Here is a 12,005-nt window from a genome sequence, read left to right on the forward strand (position 1 = left end):
AAGACCGAGCTTTGACCCCTGCCACGTGTCATTTCCTCCCAGGGGCACCTACATCTCGTATAAGGACGGGGACGTCAACCACCCTGGCATTCATAAAAGAATATGGCACAACAGCGACTTCAACTTTGACAACGTGCTCATGGCCATGATGGCTCTGTTCACCGTGTCCACCTTTGAAGGGTGGCCTGCGTAAGACAACCCTCCTCCTTCTTGCTCTGCATGCTTTGAACAAACATATGAGTAAGCCTGGCACAATTTTCCATAAAATTGAATATTGCCATACTTCCTTGATATTGCAATTTACTTTATATTTTGTTTAATCAAATATATAATAATAGTTCACGCCATTCCTCTTTTGGGATCCAGTGTGTAGCCCTGTGGTAACCCGATGATGATGATGTGTATATGGCAATATTTTGGCAGGACATCACAATATTCAATTTTGGATATTGCCTAAGCTTAATTACCGGTACTGTACATAATATGACACGTTTTCTAAATCTCATAATAACAAAGGCTTCCGATGTGAGGCCAGCATTAATAACTGTAAGTTTTATTTAGCCAACATGGCAGATCTAGCCGTATAGTGCCGTCTGCTTCAAATAACTTAATTGACATTATTGTCAATCAGTATAGGCGTCCTAGCCTGAAATGTTTCAATGGAATAGTAGGGATGACCACCTCTAACCACTGTTATAAATTGTATTTACATTAACTCTACCATACAGATTGATTAGAATAACATTTTATTCATTAAAGTAAGGCCCGGATTGTAGCTTTAGCTCAAATAATTGTGTGTTCTGCTGTTGTTAATCATCAGTATTATAATGAAACCTCTCTTGGCTTTGCTCTGGTGTCAGGTTGCTGTACAAGGCCATCGACTCCAACAGGGAGAACCTGGGTCCCATCTACAACTACCGCGTGGAGATCTCCATCTTCTTCATCATCTACATCATCATCATCGCCTTCTTCATGATGAACATCTTCGTGGGTTTCGTGATCGTCACGTTTCAGGAACAGGGAGAGAAAGAGTACAAGAACTGTGAACTGGACAAGAACCAGGTCGGTGTTGGGAAATGTTTTAACTTCAGATATCAGATTCAATTTATTGTCACTTAAAGCTAGCCTTACACCTAACAACTTTGAAAAGATTTCTCAGTCGTAATAAAATCGAGGCGAGTCGAGGAGCGCTCCCGTGATTCGGTCGTTACTCAATCGTTAAATATGAGGTAGTGCTCCGACTCGATTTTTACCCCGACTTGAGACCCAGATTCTGTTACGAGAATATTAAACTGGTTTGATATTTTCTCAAATCGGGGCTGAGTCTGAATGAGCACAATGACGTAACAACCAAAACAGAACGCTAGCAAGCCAAAAGCCATTTATTCCCCAAGACGTTCGGTTGAGCTGCCAGCCTGGCGTATCATAACATAACATTCAAAGTTGATAATAAGTTGATAGGATCAATCTGCGCCGGCTATGGAGGAGAGGAGAGGAGAGAACGGGAGAAGAGGGCTGAGGGAGGTGGGCGGAGCTCGGTGTGTGTGCGATCTGTGCATGCAGTGAGGGAAAAAGTAATCACATGTTTTACTCAAGTAAAAGTATCAATACTGCAATACTGCGATGCGACGCGTTGTGAGCTTGTAGATTTTTCTATTTTCTATGTGTGTCTGTGTGTGTGTGTGTGTGTGTGTGTGTGTGTGTGTGTGTGTGTGTGTGTGTGTGTGTGTGTGTGTGTGTGTGTGGGAGCTAGTCAGAGGAATATGAACACATGGGCATGGCTATAATAGGCCTATTTCAGCAAATAAAAGAGAATCTTGTACCAGTCTTTACAAAATCTTTATAGGCATCTCACATCTAACAACTGAAATCTTTTAAAAATCATCATTAAGTCTTTGTTGTTAGATGTGAGATGCCTCTAAAGATTTTGTAAAGACTGGTTCAAGATTCCCTTTTATTTGCTGAAATCTGTTTGAAATAGGCCTATTATTAGCCCGGCCTCTACTGAGATAATTGTTCACTTTGTGATACAAGCACCAAATTTTGCACAAAGTTTCCTCTGGACCTACGTTTTCCAAAAAGCAAGTTAGCCACTCAATTAAAAACAAATAGGGTTGTACCATTGACTTTACAGTAAAATAATACAACAAAATACATCTGCTTTAAGTAGCAAGTGAGGGGTCAAACTAGGGGTTTTTCATGAGCCTGAATCCAATGCAAGCATTTGTTCTGCATGAAAAACATTCCTTGAGCTAGAAAGGCCACCACAAAACTATGGTTTAGTGATGAGTCATCACTTTTCACCGTGGTTTTCACGCTTTTGTGGGGGCCTTTCTAGCCCAAGGAATGTTTTTCGTGCAAAACAGATGCTTACAATGGATTCAGCACCATGAAAAAACCCTAGTTTGACCCCTCACATGCTATTTGAAGCAGATTTATCTTTTTGTATTATTTTACTGTATAGAAAGTCAATGGGACCCCAACCTTATTTGTTTTTAATTGAGTGGCTAACTTGCTTTTCTGAACAAGTAGGTCCTAGGCATTGTTCATGCCAAATTTGGTGCTTGTATCACAAAGTGAACGATTCTATCAATAAATTGACTTGTAGCCGGATGGTGTACAGATCTAAGTGTAGGGTTAAGGCATGAACTTAGTTGTATCCCAACTCTCAAAGTGCTTTGTAAAAGGTGGTAAACAAAGTGTCACATGTGAAACAACTCACATCAGTGATGCGGGAAATGGAAGAATCAGATGATCTGCTTGTGTTGGACATGAAGGACATTGTTGATGCCGGTTTAGCTGAGCTGATAGCAGTACATCACCAACAAGGCAAAGAACAGTTCAAGTCTTTCATGAAGGATCTACAGAGCCCAACTATTCATCTCTTGCCAGAACAGGCAGTGTGACTTACAAGCAGGCCTAGAATTTTGTCGTTTTAGGGGCAAGGCCAATTGGCCTTGGTGTTGTCAGTTTTTTGAGGGCACAAACAATTGCTAAGGCAGGAAGGCCATCAAATAAAATAAATAAAAAGGATTAGTCCATTGAAATAATTAATTGAATTTAAGGGTTAAGGATGATTTTGTTTTGAAATTTAGATTATCTGCAGTGAAAGAAACCTGCAAAAACCTACTGCATTGGTCAGGGGTCATCAACCCCCTGGGCTTGTGATGGACATTTTCCTCAAAATATAGGAGTGGTCAATAATATTACCATGAATAAAATACTAAATGTATACTAGTCAAGTAGACATGATGGAGAACACATGCTGTGTTTTTAAAGAGGGAGAGTGGTTAGTCCTCATGCCAGTAAGTAGGAAAGCTGAGAGGGAAGGCGTAGATGGAGCAATTTATAACCCATTTTCAAAGATTGCTCTAAAAGTCAAGTGTATTATTTCTATGGCCATCTCTGAACTTTTGTCAATTTCTTACCTTCTTCACTTTCTATTTTTTCCTAAATGATGGCTTTAAACTTTTCAAAGCACTAAAGAAAATTAGAGAAGAATAAATTGTCATATTGACGTCATCTACCGGTCATTATCCATTTGCATAAAAAACCTGGGCTCTTTATTAGAGTGTCAAAGGGCATTTGAGAAACACAGCTCTTAAACTGTTAAGTTAAAATGAGATCATTCATTGGCTTGGAAGACATTTTTTGGTATGATTCTCTGCAATGGCATTTCTGGGTGTACTGGCACCAGTGGCCAGTGGTTCTCAAATGTTTTTCAAATAGTAAAACAAAGGCAAAGAAGTTTACAGTGATAAGGGTTAAGGCATGGATGTAAGTGGAGAAAGTGGTACAGTCAGCTGGGGCATTAAGGCCACTGTGGCCTCAGGGCATGCCATTTATTTTGAGGGGAACAAGGCCAAACTGAGGGGCAACAACGGCCATGGCCTCCCTGAAATTCCTGCCCTGCTTACAAGAGTTCTTCATGCATGAGAACCAATCAGCTCCCACCTCTCTCAGTGATGGAGGGAAACTCTGCACATGTACCAAATCACACCTGGTTGATATACTACAAGCGAAAGTGACATTGCCCGAAAAAAAAAGAAAAAAAAAAGACAGAATCAGATGTTCTTATAGTGGATGGATCAGCTATGGTGAATACACTGCCACCACATTCTATCAAGACATTTGATGAATATGCAATACATGACTTCCAATAATAGAGAGACATAGAGGCGGACGGACATTGTGTACGATGTTTACTGGAAGTCAAGTCTGAAGTCTTAAACAAGGTCAAAACGGGAAAATTGGAGTTGACCAAATGTGGGTGAACCAACTAGGGATGCCCCGATCAGGGTTTTTTTGCTCCCGATCCGATACCGATCAAATATTATTGCTTCCGATTCGATCCCGATCTTTCCCGATCCGATCTTTTGGCAAGGCATTAAGAAAAAAAAATTCTATTCATTCTATCACTTAGTGCAGCACTGAATCAACAAATTAAAAACAAAGCTTATGAGTAGTGTATAGTGATATAGGCCTACTAGTGCAGTGTTTCTCAATCATTGTACAGGGGACCTTTTATACCTTGTCGTGGTTAGGGAGTGTACCTCAGTGAACCCTGAGAGCTATTCCAGTGGGAGGCAACTCCTGGCAGGTTTTACCAAACTGGACAGGTCGTGGGCGAGGAGTCAGACAAATCACAGTCAAACAACCTCCCTTGACAGAGCCTTTTGAGGAACCCAATAAACTTCTGTGAGGAAATGTTTCATTTAAAGATCCACATGGTGGGCGGCAGTCATCCTGAAAAATCTTGAAATTTCAAGTAGCTGTGGGTGGCTTATTGTCAAGTGACCCACAGAGACGGCTCATGGCAATTTTCATGCTTGTATCACCAAACAAACCCTTATATCACTTAATTGCTCCACTTAGGTGGTGGCAAACTTGAAAAATGGCCGCCATCTTGAAATTTCAGGTAGCTGCGTATGGGTTATTGTCAAGTGACCCACAGAGACTGCTCATGCCAATTTTCATGCTTGTATGACCAAATAAACCCTTATATCACTTAATTGCTTCACTACGGTGGTGGCCATCTTGAAAAATGGCCGCCATCTTGAAATTTCAATTGGCTCGGACAATTTTCTTGTTAAGTGACCCATGGAGACTGCTCATACCAATGTTCACGTTTTTATCATCAACTGAAAGATTCTGACCAAAACAAGCAGTTAGCCGCTCCGCTAATTATCAACTTCGAATGTTTGGAATAATGAACTATTATGATACGCGGTGAAATAAAGGGCTGTCGCAGCCGCACCAACAGCTACTAGTGGCGGCGACCAGGCTGGCAGCTCAGCGTTTGGGGAATGAATGGCTTTTGGCTCACTATATCGTTCTGTTTTGGTTGTTACGTCATTGTACTCTAGTCAGACTCAGCCCCGATTCGTGAAAATATCGAACCAGTTTGATATTCTCGTAACGGAATCTGGCTTTCAAGTCGGGGTAAAAATCGAGTCGGAGCACTACCTCACATTTAACGATTGAGTAACGACCGAATCACGGGAGCGCGCTGCGTCTCGTCTCGATTTTATTACGACTGAGAAATCTTTTCAAAGTTGTTAGGTCTAAGGCTAGCTTTAGATGCACTGTTTAGGTACAGTACATACCGGTACATGTGAAAAATGTATGCTCGGAAACTCCAACTTGTGTGATTATGGGTGTATGAAGTGTTAGTTGTAATATGTATGTAAATGTATATTGTTGCTGTCGGGCAGAAATTGTAAATGAATTCCCTACTACTGGGGTAAGTCCCTGCGACATACAGTACTAGCGTCACTACTATGAGCACGTTGTCAACATTGTACTAGCGTCATGTCCACTATGGGCCTCATGGCCCGGCAAGGCTTACTTACTTTACTTCGTCACACAAAAGTACAAATAGACGATCTACAAGCTCTGTAGATCTGCTATTCTTGCAATTGTTTTAATTTAATCCTGAAAAGTAACAGTTTTGAACATATGTGGTGCGCGCGTGAGTGTGTGTGTGTGTGTGTGTCTGTGTGTGTGTTGTATGATCAGTAATTCTATTCTTAACACATCTATCTATACATTCCAGTAACGTGTCAGTATGGCTGTCCTTCGCATATCGAGAGAACGGTCATCCGATTGGCTTCACACTTACTTGGGCAGTTTTACAGAAGACCCTTGGGAGTACGGGGTTGAGTGTGAAGTTGATCGGATGAGTGGTTCTCCTCAAGCCGACATGCATGTCAGGCGAATCACTCACCTGAGTGATATCACTCTTGGCTGGTGTGTAAAGTCGATCAGAGGAGTTGTTCTCAGAACCAGTCTGATACGAACGGCCATGCATTCCGACCACTGACCAATGACCATGCCCCTCGAACAGCCATTGAACTAGTGTTGGAAGAAATAGAGTAGCGAAGCCCTGACGTCACTCTTTCATCTCCTGGGTCGCAGAGGTTTTTCTCTATAGAGAATAACATTGGGTAATTTTAGAATCATTTCATACAAGCATTGGGGTCCAGGAATAAACAAACTGTCTCTGCGATATTGTAGTGGAGGTGGCTCATTAATGATAGTCAGTCACTCACATTTGATACATTCTGTTTCTCGTGAAAATCTAAATATTTCAGTGGCGGTAACATTAGCGTTTTTTCGCCGTTAGTTGATTCTTCATATCCATATGAGTCAAAAACCGCCTTGCATTATATGTTTATTTTTGGAACACGTATTTGATGCGATATAAAAGAGTATATGGGAATTCAGAATGGGGGGAAAAAAACGCTACCCAGGGAGGATGAGTAAATGATGTCAGACTTCGGTGCTCTATGGCAAATACATATTATTTAGTAACTGTGTAATAGAAGAACATTTCATATCATGTTTGTGCCAAACTAAACACAGTCTTACCAAGAGTTATGTATTTCTATTCTATGCAGCGCCAGTGCGTAGAATACGCCCTCAAAGCCCGTCCGTTGAGGAGGTACATCCCTAAGAACCCGTACCAGTTCAAGTTCTGGTATGTGGTGAACTCCACGCCGTTCGAGTACATCATGTTCGTTCTCATCATGCTCAATACGCTCTGCTTGGCTGTCCAGGTAAGAAGAACACCAAATCGGTTAACTCTAATGCCACGTTCACACGAGTGGCAGTCACAAAAGAATAAGAGATACAAAAAAGCTCCAAGAGGATTTTAGCAGTTTATGTCGCTCCGTCACTGTTGAAGTGTTGATCGACATGCTCGTTGGCGTCATCAAGTGTGCGTCCAACAAGTGAGGAATATATAAAATAGGAAATTAAAGCCTGGGGTTAAAAAGAACAGTTTTCCCACCCATTACAGGCAGGTATTGTAGCGATGGTGAGTGGAAATTGTTAAACAACACGTTTGTAGCTGCAGTTGAAGCCTCAGCTCAACTTGGATTGTAAGCTTTGTTAGATTTTATAGCAGCTACAAATGTCGGGTGTAGTTTTGCATCTTCATGTCGCTGCATGGCTTCCATTGACAATGAATGATAGATTTTACTGTAGATTTCTATCTGCCAGTGTGAACACAGCAAAAGAGTTAAATAGCTCCAGATTTAGCTGTGTAGGCTCACCCCTCGAGCCCAATAATGTTAGGAATCGTTTGTACTTTTTAGGATGTGTTTTCCAAAAGGCAAAAGAAAGAAATACTCCTTCATTCCTTGTTACTACTAGTATGTTAATCTTTCACAATCCTGATATCCCATACGTTTATATTCACAGTTAAAAATCATGCTCCCTGCTCCCTTTTCCCTCTGTCTTTGCTGCAGCATTACGGCCAGTCCCCACTCTTCAACTATGTGATGGACATTCTGAACATGGTCTTCACTACTGTTTTCACAGTGGAAATGGTTCTGAAGCTCATTGCTTTCAAACCCAGGGTAGGCTCTGCACCTTCACCCAACTGCCCTACACATCATATTCACACTGCATATACCATATACTATTGGCCTGATACCTTGTATGTCCAAAAGTATTTATATTCAGGAAATAGTTCCAATGGATCCAACCTAGTTATTATTTAAACACAAGCTCTTGTTAATACTTTTCTTTGGTTAAAACACAGGCTTAACCACTTTCATTTAAACTTGAAATAACAAAAGTACCAGATCAATTTGTTCATGAGTCACAACGTTGTGAGCTTTACATTTATTTTTATAAACCATATATACCATAGTCATACGCATACTGTAATTGCACATACCTATGGGCAAGCAGCACATAGGCTGTATATCCTTGTTTACATACAGTATATGAATTATAAACATTATTACATGGATGTAAGTAATATTATAATATATTATAAATTATATATAATTGGAGAGGACAGGATTGTGAATGACTGGATTTCTTTCCCCCTCGCCATATTTTTTTCCCCCTCGACTGTCCCAGATCTGTGTTCCAAGGAAGGACAGAGATAGCGTAAGAGAGCGTCAGTGTGGTGTGCAGTGGTGAACAGTGTTTTAGTCATAGTCTTAGTGGTTTTAATCATAATCCTTTAACATGGAAATGATTATGACGATTATAAAGTATCATTAGTGTGGTGCCCCTGTAGGTAAATCAGACTGTAGTACTTGTCCGACTTTATTCCATCTTCCATCGTTTCTCCTGAGTAAACACGCTACTCCTCGGACAGTTTTGGTTGTATGCACTTGAGCCATATGTCAAATTTAGTATTTTGCTAAGAGATACGTAATATAGTTTAATTTATATACATTTATTTGTGAATCAATCTTCTCCATTGACTGTATGGACTGAATGTAACTTTTCCCAAATATGGAGATGGCTGACATCATGGATGTCTGACATCATTGACCACATGAGACACATGTGGTCACAGTATGTCCATGTATGGGCTTTCCAAGATATGGGCTTAATATTGATGACATCTCCATATATGGGCATAAAAGGGACAAGTTCTGACACTGAGACCTCCATATATGGCCATTCATTTATTAGTGAATACATTTTCCCCATTGACTCGAATGGGGAAAATTCAAATGGTAGACGAAATTCATTTGCAAAATCCGCGTCACGGCAGCCACACTTGCAATTTCCAATTGCATCTTTCCAGTTATTCTTATTTCTCATATACATTCAATTAGGCGATTATTATGTAATAATTGTGTCAGGCCTAGTGGCGTGTTGTGGGCTTTTACACTGGCTACTAGTGGCATAAATAGCTGCCTTGTGTTCAGCAATTGTATAATGCAGCGATTAATAAAGGCTTCGGTGTGCGGTGGTGTAGTGCTAGAGACATAAAGATAAATACATGGGAAATATTAAGCATGAGATTGGAGCGGTTGTACGTGTGCTATGTCTATCTGAACGCCGCCCTCTGCCTACACCTCTGACCCTCACTCACTCAGGGGTATTTCGGCGACGCCTGGAACGTGTTTGACGGCATTGTTGTGATGGGCAGCATTGTAGACATTGTCCTCAGTGAGATAGATGTAAGTAAAAGACCAGTCATTCTCTAATGCCTGTCCTCTCTCTCTCCCTCCGTCGTCTGGAGGGTTCCTCTGGCCGTGGAACAGCTTTTCCATCCATTCTCTGGAGGCCTGAAGTATCTTGGCTTTTTTTTCCTCTGATGTCTCAGATTTTCTCTGAAAAAAAGCTGCAATCCATAGCTTTACATTATGACTATATCGCCGTTGTCGGGTGAAAACCTTGTATGTCCAAAACTGTTCGTTTTGCATTTTTCATTTAAAAAGTGATTTAAACTAGTGAAAACAGCCGATCTACAAGCACACAACGCCTCGCACCGCGAGGCGTTGTGTGCTTGTAGATCTGCTTTTTTCACTACTTTTGTGCGATGGCCTTGTATGATGAAGCAGGGCTTTACTTTGTGAAAAAAGGTTTCCACCCGACAACGACGATATGTTAATACTAACAACCGTGGTTGTTGGACATAGTCAGACATACCGTAAGTAGTCTCCCTACATTTAGATCCTGCGGTCAGGAGGTAGGGCCACTAGTTGGTTGACAAGAGGTATTACAGTAGGCTAACGTGAACCTGGAAATAAATGCTCAAACTTTTTTTGGGGGGGACCAGGGTTCAAATCCCCGGGTGGGACATGATGAAAGTTACGGATTGTAAGCTTTTTAATATCTGATCTGTTTTTTCTCTCTCTCTCCTGTCCCCTCCTGACCCTGCATTTCATCAATCCTTTTATACATCCAATGTATATTTCTTTATTTCCTGCTTGTTCTCTCTCTCTCTCACTCTCTCTCTCTCCCTCCCTCCCACCTACCTCATTATCATCTCTCCCCGTCCGTACATGTTGTTGTATTATGCATTTAAACAGCACTATTTCCCCGATGCTTGGAACACGTTTGATGCCTTAATTGTTGTCGGTAGCGTCGTCGATATTGCTATCACTGAAGTGAACGTAAGTACTGCCTTTTCTGCCTCCCGTCATGGAACTGAAGCCTTACAATTTAAGCCAAGTGGCAATTTGTGATAGAGTTTATCAAAGTATCCCTTGTGAACCTCTCTTTGTGCCATGTTGGATTTTGATTTGTCCTGCGTGCTTAGTAGAGGCCTCCACTTCGCCTTAGAGATTATAATTGCCCTCTATAATAACTAAAATTTAAAATTTAAAACACATTTCAGAAATAGTTCATATTGTAAGTTGGTGATGTCATATGTCCATGTGTGGTCCATGTTAAAAAAAAGTATTTTAAATATTGCTTAGGAAATATCAACCTGCGACAATAAATAAATAACTTTTAACAATGGTTTAACTTCTAATTTTAGTTGTAGAGGGCAATTATAGTGTATTAAGGCATATAAGGCTTCTTATCCAGGGATCCTTTTAGGACTTCATGTAATCATGAATGGAAAAATACATTTGAGCTTGCTCAGGATTGTTGGCTGTTGGCTTTTGCTGTAAAGCTTCAGTTTTGATTCTTAAGCCTGATTTATACTTAGTTGTGCGGCAGTGTCCGGCCCCCGAAGATATCCGATCAAAAAGCTCACGACACGACACAATGCGAGATCATGCGACGTGTCGTGAACTTCTACGTCGGCTGTTTCCGACGCAGGACACCATCGTACAACGTAGTATCGATTCGGCAATTTGTCTGTTGGTGGATTGTTCTGTTGTCTATTGAATTAACCATTGAATTAACCTCCCTTCTAGGTCACTGTATTAACAACCTCTGCATGTATGACCTGTGAATAATAACGGTTTACAGTTATGTTTGTTTGCTACAGGAGTCATGACCTGTTTTCTGGAGAAACATGTCAATGTTTTACCTTTGATCTGAAAGTGCACATATTATAGTATGTTCCATTAAAGGTGTCCTATGTGTTTTTTTTTTGTTTTTGTTTTTTTTCCTCTTGAACCTAGACCGGTATTATGGTTATAGAGCAGTGGTTCTCAACCAGCGGTCCGGGGACCACCAGTGGTCCCTGAGGGGGTTCCAGGTGGTCCCCAGCTAAATGATGGAGAGTTGGTAACCAAATGGACCCTTATAGATCTTTTACTCTTGAGAGCATAATATGAAACCAAAGAGTATTTTATGCCCTCAAGAGTTACGTTACTGTTAAATATATACATTGCTTAAAGGAGAAGTTCACCCCCAAAATGATTTTTTTTCTATTGATTACTCACGCCATGGAGACATGAGTTCAATAATACTTTCTCTGGTTTGGGGTCCCGGATGGGGAGTAATGCATTTGTGTCCCCATCCGGAATCAATTGAGGTACATATAATATATTATAATACGTTTTTGTCTTGAATGGAATGCAACAAAAGCAAAACAAACATTATTGAACTCAAGTCTCCATGGCGTGAGTAATCAATAGAAAAAGAGTCATTTTGGGGGTGAACTACTCCTTTAATTCACAAGATATCTACACAATTAGAGAATGTCATATCTCTCCTATACCACATCAATGCAGCATGGAATTTATGGAATCTTATCCAACAACAACAAAATATTCTACGTTTTGGTTCTGAGAGGCTACATCTGGTAGTCCGTGGCTCAAATGTTGAATAAATAATGGACCTTGGAT

At 40.7% G+C, this 12,005-nt stretch overlaps 1 protein-coding gene across 1 annotated transcript in view; it reads left to right on the forward strand.

The window, feature by feature from the left end:
* The window catches only part of LOC308286577 (voltage-dependent L-type calcium channel subunit alpha-1D-like), a gene marked incomplete at both ends in the record, with an annotated part of 126,255 nt that overhangs the window by 84,575 nt on the left and 29,675 nt on the right, over nucleotides 1-12,005 (forward strand). Inside the window, 5 exon segments of the mRNA XM_080727652.1 lie at nucleotides 43-189; nucleotides 861-1,062; nucleotides 6,900-7,058; nucleotides 7,752-7,862; nucleotides 10,290-10,373. Of these exon segments, the coding sequence (XP_080583778.1) occupies nucleotides 43-189; nucleotides 861-1,062; nucleotides 6,900-7,058; nucleotides 7,752-7,862; nucleotides 10,290-10,373 (703 nt within the window).

The sequence above is a fragment of the Nannobrachium achirus genome (assembly GCF_963921795.1).
Source record: "Nannobrachium achirus genome assembly, chromosome: 6".
Classification (NCBI taxonomy): Eukaryota; Metazoa; Chordata; class Actinopteri; order Myctophiformes; family Myctophidae; genus Nannobrachium; species Nannobrachium achirus.